We start from the raw sequence: 22837 nt of genomic DNA, 5'->3' as shown, positions 1-22837 counted from the left end.
TCAGACTTGATAGAATTTAAATAATGTGCAAAATGTTGCTAAAGAATAATGATCAAAAGGAAAATGCTATTTTAAAAGGGTATAGTAAGAGTTAAATGAATCAGAGAAACATCCTGGTTCATGGAACAGTTTGTTCAGTCCTTTCCAGTGACAATACAAATGCTATAAGACATGACCTTCCTTTTCCATGAAAAAACTAGCAGAAAATTAACCGCACAGTTTTGCTTAAAACAAAAGACTCCTTGTGGTAGTAAACAAAGTCAGGGTGCAAGTCACAAGAAATACCATTGTAATAGAAACACTGCATAAAGGCAAGGCAACAAATTCTAACAGACTATCACTAAATCAAGATTCCCCTCATTTTTGAGTGTGACAGGACTCCTAAAGAGATTGTGCTAATTGTTACAATGCAAAAGACACACAACAACACACTGATTAACCATTTTTCAGCTTTTTGGATGTTTAGTAAAAGCAATGTATGAACTTTACATGAATAAACTGTACATTATTAACTGTGATAAATATTCAAACAGAAAACATTCTTCTGAAGCCCCCATATTGCAGTGAAACACACAAATATGAACCCTTCCTATGCCTCTGCAAAAATCTTTTGACTTCATTGGGATTTTTACACAGAATGCAGTTGCAGGATCAGAGCCATAAAACACTCTTTCACACTTTGGCATTTAATTACGGTCATTTCCATTTTTATGCTTATTATCATTACAATTTTATTTAGTTTCACATTCTCTCTCTTCTTTGGGTCCTTTCCTACCAGAGTTACTGAGTTATTTCTGGAAATATTCAAATCCCAAGTCCAAAACTGTAATTCTCCAAGCCCCTGCTACATCATCACCGAACTATGATGGAGACCATTTTAACACTAATATTTCTCAACTACCTAAAACTTTTGCTTCTGTACATGCTTAGCAGTACTTCAGTCTTGACAGCTATGCAGCTAATCACCTAGTTCACTCCTAAATTACATCAGGATCCAAAAACCAGGGATTTTTCTGCCAACTTCCCTTGAAGGGCTTGATCCAAGATTTCTTTTCAGAATGTATATACTGGACACCCTGATAGACAGACAAATGGATCATCTCCTTTGCTCTGGCAGCACCTGCAACCACACTGGTCCCAACATACCAGCACCTTCTGCCTTTCCTTTGGATTAAACCAGCAAGCCCACATTGGTGTGTGGGCATCTCAGTGTCTTCATATGCACTACCCACGCTTTTGTGCCCTGGAGAGGTAGCTCCAGCTACAATTTATTTTCAAGCGAGGATTACATTCAGAGAGCTGATGTCTCACTCAATGTAATTTTATTTTCTCATGAGACAGACAGATGTCTACTACTACCAGATCAGTAGAGAGGGGTGAAGGAGACAGGTGCCAGTAAAATTAGTAAGCAGGGACTGGAACTCCTGCCAGGAGAATGCTCTAGCTACTAAACCAGATATAATTATATTTACTTTCATGCCCTCTCTCTTGTCCAGTAAACCTTTCATGGGACAAATTCAACAGCAATAGAATCACAGAATCATAGAAATTAAGGCCTGGAAGGGACCTTGAAAGATTGAGTCCAACTCCCCTGCTCTGTGCAGGTATACTACCAAGATCAAATGATCCCAGCAAGGTGTCTGTCTAGTCTCCTCTTGAAGACTTCCAAGGCTGTGGACTGTACCACCTCCTTGGGAAGTCTATTCCAGATTCTGGTCACCCTTACAGTAAAAAAGTTCTTCCCTGCATCCAACCTGAAACCATCCTCTAGCAGTTTATTGCTCCTTGTCCTTCCCTGGGGCACCCTAGTCAACAGGTTTTCTCCCAGCTCCCTGATATTCACCCCTTACGTAACTTATAGACGGCCACCAGTTCCCCCTTAAGCTTTCTCCTCCCCAAGCTAAACAGTCCCAGATCCCTTAGTCTTTCTCATAAGGTTTGTCCTTCAGGCGCCTAATAATTTTTGTGGCCATTCTCTGGACACTTTCAAGGTTCTCCACAGCTTTTTGAAGTGCAGAGCCCAGAACTGGACACAGTACCAAGTAGAGAGATAGTATCACTTCCTTAGCCCTGCATGCAGCACATCGTCTAATGCATCCCAATATGCTATCAGTTCTGTTGACTACAGCACTGCACTGACAGCTCATGTTCACCCTGTGATCAGCCATAATCCCAAGGTCCCTTTCAGCTATTGTGCTGGCTAGGACATCTAACCTATATTCATGTCGCTGGATACTTCTCCCCAGATGAAGCACTCTCAATTTATCCTTATTGAACTGCATCTGGTTCTGCTCTGCCCCCCTTTCTAGCTTGTCCAGGTCTGGTTGGATCTGCATCCTATCCCCTTTTCCCTATAACTTAGTATCATCTGGAAACTTGGCCACTGTGCTTTCCACATCCTCATCTAAATCTTCAATAAAGATATTGAACAGCATGGGGCCAAGAACTGAACCCTGTAGGACACCACTGGCCACCTCCCACCAAGATGATACAGACCGTTTAAAATAGTTTAGAGTATCTTTTCCTTAGTATAGCCTATAGGCTTGGCACTTATGATATTTTTCTGGAAAGTGAAATATTTGAATTTGAATCCTATAAACAGGAGAGGGATACTAAACAGTGCCCTTTTCCTATCCTACGTGAGTGTTCTAATCGCCGAGTTTCTGGCTGAATACAGGACACACTCCATGTGCTAAAAAATGACTCTTTGAAAGGGTGAGCTTTAGGTGCTGACTTTTATAGGTTTAAATCCTGAGGAGGAAGAAATTCAAAATACAGCCCTGACCTCAGCGTTTCCTTTTTAGATACTTTACATGGGTCTCTAATCTGCATGCTGACTTTTGTAGTTCCTATTTTGAAATATTAACTTTCCTATCAGTTGTCATTATATATACAGTCTAAGCATTTCACATGGGATTACAAACTCCACTGAAGAAGTCAAGTACCTAAAAAGAGGCACTGCAGTGCCTAATATATTTTCTGATTTTGGCCAACACAGCAGTACACCCACCATCACCAAGCTGCTGAATCAATCCTTTACATTTCTTCCAACTTTTTACACATACAAATACAGGAGTCAAGGAGAGTCAAGTTCATCATGTCCACACTGATGAGTCAGTTTTTAGGAAGAAGGTAGCGGCACATTTTACATACACGTTCATATAAAAATAGGATCTTGGATTAATGTGCATTACAAGCCCTTTTGGCATAAACACCATACAATTTCCACTCTGTTGATTCAGTTCTTCCCCTTTGCCATCCAAAACAAAGGAACCGTCTGTTATCATATTTTCATACTATTTGGACAACGTTTCTGATGCCATGAAAGGCATTTTAATATAGGATGCTCTCAATGTTCATGTGCTTGTTTATTTTTGAAAATAACTGTCTCTTGCGAGATTCTTGCAAACTAAGAGAAAGTGAACTAGAAGTGGGAAAACTTTAAAAGGTTATTATAATGTTCAGAAAATAATGCTGCCAATGCAATTTCAAGAAAACAGTGAGTTTCCTAGGATAAGCTGTTTACAAACATTAAAATGATATTGCTGTATCAGCGTAACACTGAAAAGGCATCTGGAGCCAACGGAATCCCTGCTGAAATTTTCAAGCAGGGTAAGAGAGGAGCTCACATTACAGCTCCATGCCCTCATCTGAAGGATTTGGAATAAGGGGGAAATTCCATATGACCTCAGGGATGTCACAAGTGTGACAATCTTCAAGAAAGTAAACACGTCTGATTGTGGAAATTATAGAGGAATTGCCTTGCTGTCCACCAAATGAAAGATCATTGAGAGAACCCTCCTGAACTGTATCCTTCCACTTGCTGAAGAGCACCTCCTGTACATTGTTCATGTCTCAGCTCCATATAGTATCTCAATTTCAATGATGGTTTAAGGTATTGAGAGGCACAGTTGATGATCTTTACTGCTTGCCAGCTGCAGGAAAAATTCTGGAAACAACATAATCCCTTTTACATGGTCTTATTTGACCTCACAAAAACCTTTGACTCTTAATTTAGAAGCATTGTGAAAGATCCTTCTGAAGTAGGGATGCCCAAAGAAATTCATCACCATTCTCTGTCTGTTCCATGACAGTATGTGAGTGGTGGTTCTCAGTAACGGATTAATCACAGATCCCTTTCAGGTTAAGATGGGAGTGAAGCAAGGCTGCATCACTGCTCCAACACTCTTCTCGATATTTCTTACCAAGATGCTACGTGCGACCATCAACAAGCTTCCAGCTGGAGTGAAGCTAAAGAACCAAATGAATGGTAAGCTGTTTAATCTTAGCCAACTGCAAGCCAAGAACAAGACCATCCCAACCTCAATCATAGAGCTCCAGCACACTGATGATGCTGTAGTGTACGCTCACTTGGAGGCAGACCTTCAGGCAATCGTCAATGTTTTTACCAAGGCATACAAGAAAATGGGACTAATGCTCCACATGCAGAAGATTAAGGTTCTCCATCAACAAGTTCTTAATGAACAGTCTCCAGCTCTGGTAATTCAAATTCAGGGTCAGACTCTGGAGAACGTTGAGTATTTCTGGTATCTGGGAAGCCATCTCTCGCTGAAGGCTAACATTGACGAAAAAAATCTAACATTAGCTTAAATGTGCAAGTGAAGCCTTTGGACACCTGTGGAAACATGCACTTGAAGATCCTGACATCAGATCTGAAATCAAGCTCATGATTTATCAAGCAGCTGTGACCTCCAAATTACTATATGGAGCTGAGACATGAACAACGTACAGGAGACACCATAGTTGTTGGAGAAGTACTATCAATGCTGCTTGCGGAAGATTATCTGAATTCAGTGGGAAGACAGATGACCAACATTAGTGTCCTCTAGCAAACAAACACCATGAGCATTGAGGCAATGATCATCAAACAACTTTGCTGCGCCAGCCACATCATCTGGATGTCCAACTCCAGGCTTCTGAAGCAAGTTTTATTCACTCAACTCAGTCAAGGCGTACGCTCAAGAAGAGGGCAGAGAAAGTGCTTCAAGGATGTCCTCAGGGCCGATTAGAAAAAATGCAACAGATATCAACTTATGAGAGACTATTGCCCAGGATCAAATGGAGGAAGCGTCTGTTGCAAGGATCTCAGTACTTTGAAATCTTATGACAACAGGGGATGGGGAAAAGTGAGCACGGCAGAAACAAAATGTTTCAGACTGAATCAAAAACCTGGAGTCATCCACCCCACATGGAAACACGTGCCCAAGCTACAACAGAGTCTGTCAATCCTGGATCAACTTCATCAGCCATCTTAAGACCCACAGATTAGGCAGTCATGGAAAACAATCATCCTTGACTGTGAGGGACTGCCGAAGAGAAGAAACTATCCTGAAAATTATAAGACTGTTTTGGCCAGTCAGGAAAAAGCTGGGGAACAAACATAGTATTTGCCAGCATTATGTTGTTAATTCTGAGTCCACGTTATATGCTTTATTCCATCATGTATGTACCTTATTTATTTAAATCAGGGTGTTCAATCCCAGCCTGTGGGCTAGATTTGGCCAGCAAAACCAAGTCATCCCAGCCTGCTGACCTCCCCAGGGATCTGAAAACTGGCAGGAGTGGAGAAGTGGCAGTGTTATCTGCTGCTCCCCAGGTGCCAGATTTTCAGACCAGTGGGAACCCCTGTGGGCTGGACAAAGAGGCCCAACACATTAGATCATGCCAGAGCACAGCCTGCAGGATCAGACTGGCATGCAGGATTGGGCTGGTTTGTAGCTGGATATAGATCTGTGGAATCACAACCACGGACCAACCCCAGGCACTGATTGCAAGTGGCATGCAGCCTGTGGATAAACCCTGTCCCCAAATTTTACACCACTGACAATGTAAATAGTTCAGGAGAGAGAATCCCTGATATGGAATTTGCTCCTTGTCTAGCACAAGGGGGATAGCAGTTTTGGTTGATTCTCAAACAGTATCACAGTAACATTTTTCTTGAATAGAAGATGCCCCTGATTATACCTCCAAATATTTAAATTCTATATAGGGAAAATTTATAATTTTGTTATGATTTTCCAAGTATAGAATGTAATTTTTGGCTTGGTTTGATGTGAATTTGTTCCCTTTTCACTGCTACAGCAGGAAAAATAAATCAGGGGATCAGATAGATGCTTTTCTCTCTGTTTCCCCCAAACATCCCCCCCTCCACCCCAGCAACCCCTTCCCCCTCTCCTTACTGTCTGACACTGCTCTCCCTGAGCATATGGAAGTGAGGAGCAAATTTGAAAACAATAACCTTGAAATTAAACACCTCTGTAGCAATTTTCATAAAGTACCCATACACTTCATTTAGCCAGAATTGATGCATGTTACGTTTTCTGTAACTGCTGCAAGTTTTAACACAGGTATTCCAAAACACATTTTTGCGCAGCACTTTGGCACCTGCTTGTATGTAGTACAAACGGTGCATGATATTTGTCCTTATAAAATGCGTGGGGGGAAAGAGGGGTTTTTCCCCCATGCCAACTGGGGGGAAAAAAATCTTATCTTGGATTTGAGCAAACATGGTTTGCCCATTAATGTTTATCTGGAGGTATAATTAAAAAAGGATGGATTTTTATTTTTAAACAAAGATCAGGTAAAACAGAACTGAATATTTTCACCCAGTTAATAACAGAATATCTAAGGTGTTTGTTAAAGAAGATTAATGGTTTTAAGAACAGTGAATACAAAGAGCAATGTATCTTGCAGAACAGCCTGTCATCAGAAAGTTTCCTGACTCAGTAGGATGTTAAATGTAAATATGTAATTGCCGGTCAGCAGCATTACACATATTCCTACTGTACCTCTTCAAAAACAAAATCACACTAAGAAAAGTTTCACTGAAATAATATCCCAGGAATAATGTGAGAAGGATCTGGCTTATGGCTGAACTTGACTTGATTTTATTCCACAGATAAACTAGAATATGATAACCACACTGATGTTCTTAATTAAAAAAAAAAAAAAAAGTACTAGATTCAATAACTAGTTATATGTTTCTGAAAACGCTTATGAAATTCTCACACACCTTTTGTATTACATGATTATATATACTAAATGTGTATGGTTATATAAACACAACATCCTTCTGTCTTGGCAAGTCATGCTCTGTTCTGAACTTCTCAAGCATTGCAAAAGCTGCAGCCAAAAGGAATTCTTTCTATACCACCTGAGCATCAGAAGGGAATGATTGCAGCACCCAAGCCTAACAAGCTAAACAGAATTATTTCTTGCATTTTTCCAGTGCTTGATAATTAAAGGCTCAGATGGAGTGAAAGATTATAACAAACATATTCCACAAATTTAAGTCACCGGAAGTAGTTTATCTAGGCAAAAATCTCTTAATTTAAGATTATATATCTGGGGACCTCCCTATATGAAAAGTGTTGTACATACTCCTGAAAATGTCTTTTTTAAAGGAAAAACGTCTTATTTTAGATCTCTAGCTCTCTAACGGTGTGCAGTTATTGGAATTTAAACTGGTGTAGGAATTAATATTCTGGTACTGCAATGCAAACCAGTGTAATCCAAGGTAACAATAGGGGAATGGGAGTAGAAAGACTCATTGGGCATGTCCACACACACAGCCATCTGTGCTTGCAGCAGCTCAAATAGAAACGGTGCAAATTTGAGCTGGGGATTTTTGCCTCCGCGCACATGCCCAGACAAGCACTTTGGTGTGGGGCAAGTTGTGCTTGTCCCAGATCTGCAGCCAGGGGGAGCCAGAGCTGGGGGCCAGCACCTGTCTAGATGAGTATCATGCCTTTTTTTTTTTTGATCATCACCAACAGAATTTATAGACAGCTCGGTACTTTAAAATTTGGATCTCACCATCTTGCATAAGGTGTCTGGAATTTCTATTCTACTTACAAACAAGTACTGCAAAGGCTTTGCTTAGTTATTTAAGTGCCTAAATCAATACTAATCAAATTAGTTTGTCATTGCTGATTAATAGAAGGAAGAATTTTACAACACTTGGTTGTTATACTCAAAATAAGCTACTATATTTAAGACAGAAAGTAAATATAAAATTCCACTATTTGTACACGACGGTTTTCTAATTTAAAGAGTTAAAGCAGTAACAATCAAGGCTATGAAGGGCATTTTCATTCTTAGGACTTGTTTTTATTATCCATTTTTAGACAAATTATTTATAATTGGAATTTTCAAAAGGAGTCTAAAAATCCAAAGTGCCTAATTTTCATCGAATTATACTGATTTGGATGTCTAATTCCTTTAGGCTCATTTGAAAAAAAATACATATTTATTGATTTTAAGGCTAGATTATCTAGTCTGATATCCTGTATAGCCACCCAGTAATTTCTGTATCTGGCCCACTAACTTCTGGTTGAACTAAGTTAGAGGTGAAAAGATCTGGCCCACAGAGCCATATCATGCAGCCTGCGGGGCTCAACAGGGCCTAGGGGCGCAAATTTGGAAGGTGGGGCAAACAGGAGTGGGGACTGCCATTGAATTCCAGAATATAGAGCCCTGTTGGGTGGTGGAGGGACAAGCAACAGGTGCATTTAACCCCTGCAGCTCTGGAACCTGCAGTGGTCAGTGCCACTGCTGCTTTCTCCACCACTGAAGGTTGGTCCAGTTCTGGCCTATGAGGCACATTGGGGTCCAGATCTAAATATTAATCTGGCCTTAACTAAAGCATCTCTTAACATACATTCTCTCTTGATTTAAAGACATCAAAGGATGGAGACCCCCTCCTCACAGTAAACAGTTCCAAAGGTCAGTTAACTCCACTATTAAAATCCCTGCATATATTTATAAAATATTCAAAATGTTAAAGTTAGAAAAATTATAATAGGTTTTACACTCTGACCTTTTGTGGAGTTCCCATGCTATAATAGGAGGCAAAGTGAACATGGAAAGAAACCCTCTCAAGTTACCACATATGAAAAAAAGTGTTTGTTTGGTTTTTTTTCCTTTTAGATGGTTTGTATTTAAAAAGTGTTTAAAATGATTGTACTGTTTATTATTTTTACTATTTATTCACTTTTTATATTTAATTCAACTTGAGCAATGAAAAAGCTAGTCAGTTTCACTTTTTTTGAATATATGTTTGCTTAATTATTTAAACTTTTATGTACAATGAGTTTAAAAATCAAACAGGAAGAATCTACATGCGACAGGAGTTTCAAAAAAGAAGACCAAGAACAGTTAAAAAGCCAGTTACACATTCAGGACTAGATCTATAAAAATGGCTTAGGTTCCTACAGTGCAACGTAGGTGGGCTTTAAGTGTCTAAACTTAAAATTGCAACCCTAAAAGTGCTGGCTTAATTGTCAACCAACCCTGAAGGCATATAACGTCCGTAAGAACCTCTGCGATTGATTTGAAAATTCCCTCCAGGTCTAGGATTGTGTCTCTTTGCATATGTTTAGCCCAGGCCAGTCTCAACAGGGTCTAGCATCTCAATACCTAGCTTGTGCCTAATATTTACCGCAATCCATAGTTATGTTCCCCTCTCTAAGTCTCCAAGGCTAAATCCCAATGGTGTTCTCAGAGTACACACAGCATGTAATTATAAGTCTGGACCTCCTACAAAATGCAGTGACAACTGTCACTATTTTAAAAGCAGTTCATGCTAGCACTCCCTTTTTATACCATGTTGCTTGGTTAGAGCACTGCTGAGGATGAGGTAGACCCAGGTTCAATTAGCATATGTCATGGAGTTTCACACCCACAGGATCTTTCTCTTGGGAGGTGGGAGATGATGCTTTGAATCCTCTCAGGCAGGTGTCTCCAAGCACGTCGGAAATGCTCTAACCACCTTCAACACTACCACACATTTCAAATGAAAAAAGTGAGCCCTGCTCATTTTGAAAGAAAGAGGGCAGGAGCAATAGATTCTCCCAACCCACATTGAGCTGCAAGGACTTAAAACTAGCTTGTCCGTAACATTTCCAATTAGCAAGTTCTAAACAACTGTACTTAACATACTGGCTTTAGGAAGCTCCTCATTAAATGGATCCTGTTCTGAGGCACCTTTGTCTCTTCATGCACTATATGAAAGAACCAAGGCACCCAATACAGGGCTATGAACTACACCGGTGTATAAGGGTAAGTCTAGTCTGGTGCACACTAGCTCTGAAACAGAGAGCAGGATATCCCTGTTAGTACTGCTGACCATCTAAATTTAAAGTGCTTGTGTACTTTTTTGGATCTGACCATCAGGCTTGTACAGGATTTTTTTCTTCTTCTTCTTTTTTTTTTTTTTAAAGTAACAAATTTGACATAGCAGACCTTAAAGAACTAAAGCAATTATGCCAATTGCTAAGTTCCAAACAGCATTGGGGACCCAATCTTGATCCCACTGGTATCAACAACAGAACTGCCACTGATTTCACTGAAAACATCAGTCTCTGGATACGAATTCCATCTCTTTAAAAACACTGCTTTCAGTAGACCAACAATATAGAGCTCTATTTTCCTATGGAAACAAAGATCCCATAATATATTCCATTGAATAACCATCTCCTACATGCTAAAAGAAATTCAAAATGTAAAAGATGACATCTCTTACATTGATGATTTCAAAATACTTGACAGTTGCTTATAAAACAAATGGAATAAAAAGGAAAGAAAAGATTTCCCCTATGGCTGCTCAGACTTCATTTTAAAATAATGCACATCCACATTGTCATGGGTATCTGCCTGTGTGGGGCAACTTGCAGAATTAGGATCCTAATGTGCACATTCTTGGTCTGTCTATATCCTAGCAAATCATTTAATTTTTATTAAGTGTGGCCCCAAACTGATCAGAGGGTATTGGAATCTGCAGGTCACATTTTAGCACTGTGGCTGCAATTATATCTGTGGTGGAAAAAGTTTCATAATTATCAAGCACTTCCACAAACAGCATAGCTCCCAGCTAAATTTTAGGGATATAGGGTTTGTACTGCCAGGAGGTAACTTTTATTTTTAAAACAGCAGATATTTTTCATCCACTAGGTTTTACAATAATTTGCATGATTTGACCTTATTCACCACACTGGGTGCTTGTGCCATGTTCTCCTTTTGTTGGTATAAAACTAAACCAATTCAGATTTCTCTAATCACTGACGAACCTACTGTGTAAAAATCTGATGGTATTGCATTTTATTTCTTCGTGTAGTCATTTGCATATGTGTAAGGCAATAAAGAAGAAGGCCCGAAGAGTCTCAGTTTGAAACAAAGCTTTACATTGATACACTGGCAAAATTTGGACACAACTGCAAAAATGTCAATTCAGTCTATACTACAATTTCAGACACAGTGGAGCTACATTAATGAACTCCTACAGATTTGGATTTTTCCAGTGCAGATAAGATTTGTGTGTAATATGGCTTATTACTGTACATAGATGGATAAATTTGGTCTGATGCTTTCTATAGGTATAAAAAGTAGCTAAACTCCATCTCACAGAGGCTTGCCTCCATTTCATATGGTTAGGAATCAGAAATACACTCAAAGAAAGCTAGTTCCAAAACCATAAAAAATAAAATGTTATTTTAGACAAGTGCAGCATTAAGGGCACAATTCACCATTCACACCCACAAGGTACCTGGCCATAAAATCCACACTTTCTATTTTTCTAGTCCTTTTGTATAACAGAATATTAGAAGTTCTCTGGAGACCAGAATATTACATTGCTCAGGAACAGAAAAGAATAGTATGGTTTTATACAGGTATTTTAGTTTTCAACTAAGCTAGATATAATTAAAATCTGTTACAAGATTAGCTCTTACCATTTAACCCTGGAAGATGGTGACAACCCCTGCAAGACTGCCCTTGTCTCTGGTTTCAAGTAACGCCATAACAGACTATAACAGTACAATTTTACACTAACTTTTCAGATTTAAAATAAGCTAGAGATAATTAGAAGCTGTTATAAGATTAGAACTTACCATTTAACATCAAAAGATTGTCAGTCCCTGGATGTGGATAATTCAAGCGACCTTAAAAAAAAACAACAAAAAACCAAAAACCAGTAAGGTTTTAGCTATTACGCTGGGAAAAAAAAAGAAGAGAAAATGAGGGGGTAGGAAAGGGGGGGGTGGGGAACACCACCATTTAAAAGTGAAATGTGTAACATATTTCCATTTTGCCTAGAGGGAATAAAGAACTAATATTTAACTGCAAACACATTACCCAACAATACCCTTGACCCAAGTTGAAGTTGACATGAACAAACCTCTTAACCTTAATTCTCTTGTCATAAGATTTGCAATGTTCTTTGGGATCAGTGCCAATAGGATAAAGCCAGTTTTTGTTTCAGGCAGCCCGTTGCTTTAGTTTTCTTTTCAGACTAATTTTGATGCACATCGGTTACCAGAATCTAACTTGCTATTTGGAAAGTCTCCCAGAATCAGTGTGTCAAAACTCTGGTAATAAGAGTGATTAAAGCAGTTAACTAACATGTAGTCCATTTATAAATACATTTTGTGACTTTAAATAAATCGCTGTACATCTCATCTCTCCCGCTAAGCCTGATCAAACAAAAATAAATTACATACTTATTTATGGAATTTTTACGAAACTTTACTATGCTAACATTCTTACAACTCTCTAGAACATATCTATCAGCTAGTTTATGAATTAAAAAAGTGAAACTGTAAAATTAAATATGCAAAGAGTGATATATAAAACCCCATGTCCTGATGCTAAATTACTAAAATACTGTATTTTAATATATTTGCAGTAAGCGAGGATTTTCTTTTAAACTGCATGTTTAAAAAGCATAGCAAAGGTCTGTTCATTCCAATTTCCTTTTTTATGAAAGGAGAAGTTTTCTGTTTACAGGAAGCTGCAAACATGATAGTACTGCAAACTGATCTAGACAGAAACTTACAATAGCACCTCTGTTTCACTGGAACATGCCTTATGAAAAAACCCTACATATTCACATGCTTTATTAGAACATAGCTGGTTGCTAGTAATCCTTAAGTATACAATCAAAAAGTATTTAAACTTGAATACTTAAGTAAATATGCTGAAAACAGATTATTGCTAAATCATAACAAAATACCCAAACCTGGAGCCTTGAATTTGTGGAACTCATGCTGATTTCAATGGGAATGTTGTGTGCACAGGGCTTTCAGAACAGGACGTAACTGTTTAAATATTATTAAAAGGTTTTGTGTATATCTAAGCCTTAACTAAAAACAACCCAAACACCCAGAGAAAGCATGAAGTAGCAACCCTTATAGAAAGGATGCCTCACACTTTGCATTACAAGTTTTTCCCCAAACACTGTGTCTTTTGGGAAACCTGAATTCTGCCAGAATTCTCAGCAGGATATTGAAATTTGGCATGACCAAAGAGATGGAAAATCTATTCAACTATGAGTTTACAATTTTAACTTTAAGACATAATAGTGAAAATAACTTACCAAAATTTACCAAAAGGAGTTAACACACTGAAGTTAAGCTCTCAAAAAACAGCGAATGCCAGAATTAATGCTGTCCCAGCCACTTTAATTCCATAAGTTTCTTATATGTATTATGATAATTTTTAATTACATACTATTTATTTTTACCATGGGTCTGGTTTCTCATTTATTCTACAGAATGGCTGGGACTCAGAGGATGAATCAAGATTAGTTAGGATCTTTGCCTTACTTGCTGTACAAACTTCAGGTGAGGAGAGAATGAGAAAGAAGACTATAACAAGAAAATGGATGGTCTTACGATCAAGACAGCTGACTACCATGCAAAAGATTACATCCTTGGCTTTTCACAAGACTCATAAAAGCATGTTCTTCTTCATTTTTTGAGTGGTCAGTTTGGGGAAACAGAGTTCTAATTTTCAGTACTACTGAACATCTTTACTAGTCCAACTGAAGTCAGAAGGAAGCTGTGGATGGTGTACTGCCTTTTTTGCACTAAGACAGTAGGTGCATCTACATGTACACTGTACTGCAGTAAAGTGTCACCATCTACACATGTGATGGTATTAGGGCACAGTAAACTAACTCTTTCGTAAGATGGTACTGTTGGGGACAGTATTATCTTATGGCAGAGTAATTTACTGAGCTGAAATGCACATGTGGACACTATCATTGTAAATTGCGCCTGGTTAGCCCAGCCAGTTGGAAGCCTGCTCTGCACCAGCTCAAATTGCTGCTGTCCCAGGCTCACATGTGGATGCTATGCCTGGGAGCAGTTTCTTTTGGCTCAAATTGTGCTGGAGTTTACTGCATTGTGTTAATTGCATGTGCAGATACACCCAGTAGTTTTATATAGAAATAAGCACAGGATTGATAATCAGGCATCTCTAAAGTTAAAAGCCTAATCTTGTATTTGTCACCAATTCACTTACGACTTTTGGCAAGTAACTTTACTTTTTGTCCCAGTTTTCCAGACTGTAAAATGAAATACTAATATTAATTCATCAGTTTCATAGGGTCCTTATTATAATGCTTTAAAAAGTGCTTTGAGAATGCAACATAAATGCTAAATGTAGCAAATCATAGTTGGATTTCACCTTGGGCGCTCAAAATCAGAAAAGATTTCTGTAAACTAATGGATAAGGCGCTAAGCTCCTAAGCCAGGGACTGTGGGTTCATGTCCCACCTGGGGTGAAATATGTATGTGTGTGTGATAGATAGGTTTTTTTTATGCTAGATATCAGGAGGTGCTACTTCATAGTCAGGGCAGCTAGGATCTGGAACCAACTTCCAAGAGAAGTGGTGCTGGCTCCTACCCTGGGGGTCTTTAAGAGTAGGTTAGATATATACCTTGCTGGGGTCATTTGACCCCAGTACTCTTTTCTGCCATGGCAGGGGGTCGGACTAGATGATCTACTCAGGTCCCTTCTGACCCTAGAAACTATGAAAACTATGAAACTTTCTCTTGAACTCGTGCCTCGGTGACATCTCTCAGAGTAGTTGTGAAACTAATTAACTGAATGTCTGTGAAACATACAGATATTACAGAAAAATCCTACAAAACCCATAGTTAGTGTAGGCTTTGGATAATTTTGGACTGAATGAGGATAAAGACAGCTATCAAATAGCTGTCACCACTACTGGACCCCATTCATCCTGTGCATTATTTCTGCATGAGAAATTTTAATTTCTGTATTTCTTACCTTTTGAATATTGTATACCTTTTGAATATTTGTTTGAAAAAGAACATTTTTGGCAGATGTTCTGTCTCTATATTTTCATAATTCAAGAAGCTTCTACAGGCTCTGATCCTGGAGGTTCCTCCACACAGACAACATGTGCGATTACATGTGAATGCAGAGTACTTCCCAGAAGGAAGTTGCAAGATCACAAGTTCTCTGATTTTGCTTTACCCTTTCTCATACAAGAATATAAATGTTAAGTTTGCATGATCAAGCATGCAAATGTCAAGAAATAATGCTTAAAATGACACTGTCAGTTTGAAATAAAATAAGTAGTTAAAGAAGTCAGGTGTGTCCCTGTCAGCTTATGGTTTTTACAATTACAATTTCTTAGTTTTAAAAGGACCTATGGTACAGAAAAACCCACAGAAATAAAAGGAGACACTGAGTTTCTAGGGAAAAATTCTGAACCCAGCTAAAGTTCTGCCATATATTCAAAAGAAAATATTAAAAAAATCTCTTTTGAGTATTGTAATCTTAGGTGTCAGTTGTGACAACAGCAAAAACAATCCAATAGAAGCATGATTAGGAAGTTGACAATTGATTTATCTGCAGGTATTTGCACTGCACAAAATTCAAAGCTGTAAATTTCTTTAAACCAGTAAGTACATGCTCACATATAAATATCTACTCACATATAAACGTAAGGTGTAAAAAGAACACAAGGAATTTCTGCATAGGGCCTGTACTGAATGATGCCCTTTGAAGTAATACAGTAACTGTACATTAATGTTGTGTTCAAAACATTAGCTTCCTCTGCAGCTACGGATGTTTTGACTGGTTTCATATGTAACAATGGTTCCGTTACATTTACTTCCCCATCTCCACTTCTACATCCAATTACTGTGAAAACTGTTTGTGATACATTTAAAAAGATTGTAAAATCTTAAATTCATGTGCAAGACCTTCTCTTGTATATCCACCAAACTCGGTAAGATAACAAGGGGTATCTTAATTAAGATACCCCTAACAAGTAGCACCGCTAGATTTACTCATGTGTCCTTCAAAGAGTCTAGTTTACATGACCCAAACAAGTGAAGTTTCTGCATAAAACTTTTCCCGGGAAAACTTAGTTGTAGCTATGTTCATTCGTTAATTTTTTTTATTTAGAGAAAGGTTTGTGTATTTAGGCTTGGTTTTGAGTATTCTGTATTCCAATGTAAATAAACTGGTATGAGGAACCCCCAAATATGGAAACATTCAAATAAGTATAAGCAAAATTTAAAGGGGTCTTGGTAATGCCAAGTCACACTTTCAGCATAACATTTGAAATATTACATGTTCTTCTTAAAACCTAGCTACTGGAATCAAGAGACTACATGAGATTTCCAGTCTGTTTTACTGTATGCTTTTTTATATTTAATAAAATCAAGTATTTAGCCCGTCTGGTTTGCTAAGAAGCTTGAAAAAGTGAAGTGAGTTTATCCTTACAGTTCAGAAACCAGAAAGGGAACAACTTGTCTACAGTTATCACTTCTAAAAATAAATGCCATGAAAGTAACCTAATAAGTTTTGGAGCACTGCTAAGAATTGATAAACATGACTTAATAAATTGATTAATAACTGAAGTTATCACACAACAGTTTAAATTTTACCAATTTAAAATATGGCATTTGTCGGATGATTTCTGCTGATTTCAAAACCACTTTAGTTAAGGCAATGCACAAACCACATACTGATAATCCCTCAGTAACAAAGAACAGCATATACAGATCTATTCCATATAAATATTATATGTTAAATACTTGTGTAATTAGTTGTATTGATACAGTCTATAAAGTGTCTGGTCTAAGATTTTATATTAAGATTGTTTATGCATGCTATTTTTACATAAAAAGTCTATTTTTGCCTCTCAGTGAAAAACATAGGCAGGTTTTTATGGAAGAGAAAAATGCTCAAAACAGTAAAAATGTAATAACTCCTTTATCTTTTCTACACTATTTCAAGAACCTTGTACCATAGGAAACTACAAAACACAAGAACCCCAAGTCCTGTACCAACACCACTCTACCTTTTATATATAACCCTTATGTGGGTAGGTAGCTTTGTGCCCTTTAAGAACAGCTTAATATTCTCTCATCAACCAGGATTCTCTGCAACACAAGCAAAGATAAAACAACATTCTCTTCTAAAAAAAAAAAAAAGATTAAACAACATCAGTTCTATTTACATTTTCAGAAGAAAAATAGAGAAATATTAGAGAAATATTTTCACATTTTTGCTGAGTCACCAGTCACCCGCCCTATGCTCCAGCTGGTTGCCTTTAAAAGTTCATTTTTCATGGTGTTCTGATACTCAAGTAAAATACTACAAACAGGAGCAAGACAGGCAGAGGCACAGAGATTTTCAAATATACTGAGAGATTCTTTCATAGGAAAGCCTAGTATTATTCTCCTTTCATAACTAACTTCTTTGTTATAAGCTTCTATTTTTATTGTTCTATTTGTAAAACTTTTTCCACAAATGTTTTTTTTTCTTTTATAGAACAGCCTAGAGTAAAAGGTAGCTTTCTTCCATGTAAATAGAAGCTTGATGCTTCTTTTCCTATTACCCTACAAAAGTGGTGTATTATTACTACTGTCAAAGAGAAGCAGTTTGAATGTAACAGTATCTTGCATCTTGTTTGCAGATGTGGCAATATCTAGCTGGAAGGTAGGAAGCAATGGTAAATTAGGAGCCAAGGCTAGTAGTAGTTTTTACAACAGAAAATTTCTTAAAGTGGAAATGTTCCAAAGCGCAACAAGGTATCTTAAGGTTTTTGCTTCTCACTGAAAACAAACTTTGAGATATACAGTTGCTTGCTTACCCCATTGCTATTTAAGTAATCAATCTTAGCATGATTACAAAAGTTTGTCTACTGCTGTAATGTTCCTAAATCAAGTCTTATTGGGAAAAACCAAAATAAATAGGATATTTCTGGAAAAGGCAACTTTAGGACCAATATCCATAAAGTTCAAGTTGGCTTTTAACCCAGGGTCTCTAACACCCTTCTAACAATAACGTGTCAGGTATTCTCAGAACAATTAGTAAGGAAAAATAATGTATTTATATTTTGACCTCAGGTTTGAACCTATTCATCCCAAAATTAAGGTGCTAATTTGAACACCTTATTTTGTTATAAAACACACTGCAAGAAAGCAACATGAAGACAATCTTAAACCAGATGTTAAGTGTTACAGCCTTGTTTATTCTATTAAAAAAACAGCAACAATTAACAACTGCATCTGATTTCAAAAGACATCAAACCCTTTTTTACCTTTTAAAGAATTTTTATCAGAGATTTAATATGCTCTATAAGTTGGAACTGCACACATATAAACATGCTAGCTTTTATTTAACATGTATTAATTTAATTAACTGGAAAATTAAATCTACAGTTCTGTACATGAAATAAAAGTTAGTATCAGTAAAACCTGACCCTTCTTAAATAGACTTTTAAACACAGCTATAAGGATCAATGCTGTAAACTAGTACATACAAAATCTGCTCTGCATTCCAAAAAGCCCAAGACAAGATGCTTAGTCATACTCCAGACACTGTAAGCAGCTAAATCTGAAACACGTGCTTAAAATTCCAAGGACTTTCATTTTACTGCTGCAGTACTACATAAAAGACGCATTGTATTAATGTGCTTTAATTTACTGTTAAAAATCTGCAACTCCCCCCACCAAGCTTCAGTTATAATAGATCTTTCATTTACTACTAGATTGAATTAAGCCCAGACAATCTAAAAATATGTAAATAAATTGGTCTTAAAATATTGTTATATGCAGTATGCTCAAAAAGCCTGACAACTGGAGATCATAGTTTTTGTTAGCTCAGGCTCCAATATATGGCTTATAACCTACTGTAAGCCATCAAAGGAATATGGAAGCTGACAGGAAATTGGAGAAAAGAAAATGACTGTTTAACAAGTAGTAAAAAAAAAAAAGGAAAAAAAAAAAAGGAGAGAAAATTATTTCAGAAGCTCTTCTTATGTGTCTGAATTTTTTTTAGATTTTTCTAGTACGAATATCAGTGAAAGCCAACTTTTCCAGAAAAATCTTCTATGTTGAATATTTTCTAAAGAGATGTAATATCTTAATAAAGATGCTTACTTACCACAGCTCTGCCCACCCACTACATTTTAAATTCAGCTGTTGTGTGTCAGTTATTTGGCTTTTATAGGCTTTTCCCCCACCTTTTAATCCATCCTCATATTTAAGGCTTTCAGAAAGCATGGCCAGGGACCCTTTTTCTATTTTAGAAAAATAGTTCTTATATTATGACATTTTCATAAAAAAATTAAGGCGGCCAAATTTTAAAATCTAGTGTCTAAAGTTAAGATCTAGAACTATATTCAGGCACCTAAGGGTGCAATTAATTAATCCGGTGCTTATTGAGTTTGAATGTGCGCCCAGGACTGCAGCACGTTGAGCCAGGTCAGAGGGACCCCAGCTAGCAGGGGTCTGGGGGGGTCAACCTGCCAGCCTGGGGCTGCTCTAACCCTGCTCAATGTGCTGTGGAGAAGCTGACTAGGGGCATGTGTGCGCTCCTGTGCGAGGCTAGCCGGTAGGCAGTCCCTGCACTGAAGCACCCTCATACCCTACCTAGGTCAGCGTCTATGTGGACATTGCTGAGGAATAAAAACTCTGAAGCAGGGTAGCACTTGTAAGTACTTACAAGTACTACCCTGGTGAACAGTTTTAGTTTACTTCCACCTAATAGCCTTGCATGTGTAGACACTGAGGAATTTACTGCAGAGCTAATTTAGTCTATTCCAGTAAATGTCTTGTGTAGATGCACCTAAGTGCCCTAAGCACAGAATACCCAGACCTCCAAAAGAGACTTTCAAAAGTATCTGAAAAGAAAACACTTAACTTTTGGCATCCAGTTTTTAAAATGTTATCTTTAATATTATTTCTGTTTAAAAGTTATTAGATCTTGTGATCCCCTTTGCTGCATAACACTGAGGGGTGCTTGCATGTATGCTTTATGTCTCAATAGCATGACTCAGTAGGCTGAAGAATAGGTATGACTGGCATTTTCTCTAATGGGACCTGCGTCTCTGCCACTTCATCTTTATGATGAAGCACAATGAAGAGGATAAGAGTCAAGGAGAAGGGGAAACAATAGGAAAACAACCATTTCCTAAAATAAATTTATTCTGTGCAACCGTGGTGTAAGTCTTGTGTTAAAGAATCTGAATGGGCTTAGGAATTAAGGAACACAAATGATGATATAACACAATAAAGAACTATATCACCACCCTGTTCATGTTGGGCAGAGGCTTTACCTCCTCCCTAATCATTGATGGGAATCTCTTGTTACTCGTTTTAGTGAGATAACACTTGCATGCCACAGCTGTAATTATTTTAAAGAAGGGAAAAAATTAAACGATATAATACAACCAACTCCAGGACTATGTTGTTAGACTAATTCTTTATAGCACCACAAGGCCACCATCAGAGCTGTCGAACTTCTCAGCAGCTGGAAGCCGAACCCACATGGGGCAGAAGACGTCCTCCACCCCTATCCCATGGGGCTGCACAATGCTGCTTCCAGGTGGTCTCCCCTATGCCCTTCTGCTAAATGGTCTCCCTGTGCTCCCTTTGGAGCATGCCCTCCCCTACCTGTTGTTACCCCCAGCTGTGTGGGTTTCCCTGAACCCCCACTGCATGATCTTCCCCATGCTCCCCAACCATGCAAGCCACATGGAAAGTATGAAAGCTGCTTCACTGACTTTCCTGTCCTGAGGGGTCACTTGGATCTCAAAGGCCCAAGCTGCCTGGGACTTGCTGCCCTACCCAGAGGGGCAGGGATAGGAAGCACAAGCCAAAGGAGGGAGAAGAAGCCCAAACACTATGGTGCCAGTGGGGTCCCCCAAGGTTCTGTCCTTGGACCCATATGGTTCAACATCTTCATTAATGATGTGGACACTGGAGTCAGAAGTGGACTGGCAAAGTTTGCCGATGACACCAAACTTTGGGGCAAAGCATCCACACCAGAAGACAGGCGGGTGATCCAGGCTGACCTGGATAGGCTTAGCAAATGGGCAGACAAGAACCCGATGGTGTTTAATACCAAAAAATACAAGGTTCTACACCTTGGGAGGAAAAACCTGCAGCATCCTTATAGGCTTGGCAGTGCTATTCTGGCTAGCACTACAGAAGAAAGATTTGGGGATCATCATTGACCACAAGATGGACATGAGCCTGCAATGCGATGCTGCAGCTAGTAAAGCGACCAAAATGCTGGCTTGCATCCATAGATGCTTCTCAAGCAAATCCCAGGACGTTATTCTCCCCTTGTACTCGGCCTTGGTGAGGCCGCAGCTGGAGTACTGCGTCCAGTTTTGGGCTCCACAATTCAAAAAGGATGTGGAAAAGCTTGACAGAGTCCAGAGAAGAGCCATGCGCATGATCAGAGGTCAGGAAAACAGGCCTTACAATGACAGGCTGAGAGCCAAGGGGCTCTTTAGCTCAGAAAAGCGCAGGCTCAGGGGTGACCTGATGGCCACCCATAAGTTTATCAGGGGTGACCACCATTTTCTGGGGGAATGTTTGTTCACCAGAGCGCCCCAAGGGATGACGAGGTCAAACAGTTATAAACTACTGCAAGACCATTTCAGGCTGGACATTTTCTTTACTGTCCGAGCCCCCAAGGTCTGGAACAGCCTGCCACTGGAGGTGGTTCAAGCACCTACATTGAACACCTTCAAGAGTAAATTGGATGCTCATCTTGCTGGGATTCTATGACCCCAGCTGACTTCCTGCCTTTTGGGCGGGGGGCTGGACTTGATGATCTTCTGAGGTCCCTTTCAGCCCTAATGTCTATGGAATAATGGAGGGAGTAGTGCCCAGAAGGGAATCTGGAGTTTATCATTTAACCACTTGCAGGCTGCATGTGGGCCACCAGTTGGACAGCCGTGGTTTATGTGGAATTGTATACCTTAATGTCTCAAAACACACTAGTTCCTGTACAAGTGGTCTTTTATTTCCTTTTTATTTTCTGTATTCCTCCTGGCACCTTCCTCCTGTCAAGTGTGGAATTGCGCTCACGTACGAATTCTGCAATAGCCAGAGTTACCCGAGTTTCTGTAATAATGGTGGACACAAACACAAGTAGCCTTTTGAAAAGGGACATACTTCAACAAGGCAGCAACTGTACTTTCTAACTGTTGTGTGTGAATGAGCGGAAAAGGATTCAAATGCAGCAAACCCACTCGAACTTTAACTTTTTTTCATTTAGGAATTTCTGGAGATGGAGAATGGACAAACATTTGTCAGAATGCTAAATATAAACAGCAATTATTTTTGACCATGAGTATTTTGAACCTACATCCTTTGAATGTTAAAAGGTATTTTCCTGCAAAGAGTTTTAAATACATCACAAGTTTCAGGTTTTGAACTTAAGTTAAATGACAAATAGGTGAAATATCTCATTAAAAATGATGTAACATTTCCTTTGGCCAACTTTGGTGTCTTGGATTTGTTTAAAATTTTAATAATAAATCTCCTGGGCTGAAAATAAGCATGGAAAAGATTGAGAATTGGAGTTATTACATAGTGAAAATAGGAGTTAAAAAGGAAGCCAAAAAACATTACATTCAAGTTCATTGCAGTGGTTCATGATTCCGAGGTTTGAGGCAAAAGGAACTCATTTGCCCTTCCTTTCCTTTCTTTTTTTGTGTCCTTGTTGTATTTAGTGGCATTCACAAATTTGTTGG

At 38.5% G+C, this 22837-nt stretch overlaps 1 protein-coding gene across 2 annotated transcripts in view; it reads right to left on the bottom strand.

The window, feature by feature from the left end:
* CPEB2 (cytoplasmic polyadenylation element binding protein 2) overlaps positions 1 to 22837 on the bottom strand; it is an 82640-nt gene that overhangs the window by 39302 nt on the left and 20501 nt on the right. For both annotated transcript variants that reach the window (XM_090035603.1, XM_090035605.1), the window contains exon 4: positions 11907 to 11957. In XM_090035603.1, the coding sequence (XP_089891729.1) occupies positions 11907 to 11957 (51 nt within the window). The remainder of the gene's footprint in view (positions 1 to 11906; positions 11958 to 22837) is intronic.

The sequence above is a fragment of the Crocodylus siamensis genome, chromosome 2, assembly GCF_052110815.1.
Source record: "Crocodylus siamensis isolate JL-2025a chromosome 2, ASM5211081v1, whole genome shotgun sequence".
In the NCBI taxonomy this organism is placed as follows: Eukaryota; Metazoa; Chordata; order Crocodylia; family Crocodylidae; genus Crocodylus; species Crocodylus siamensis.
The sequence above is the reverse complement of the archived record's forward strand: the minus strand, read 5'-3'. Positions and strand labels throughout refer to the sequence as shown.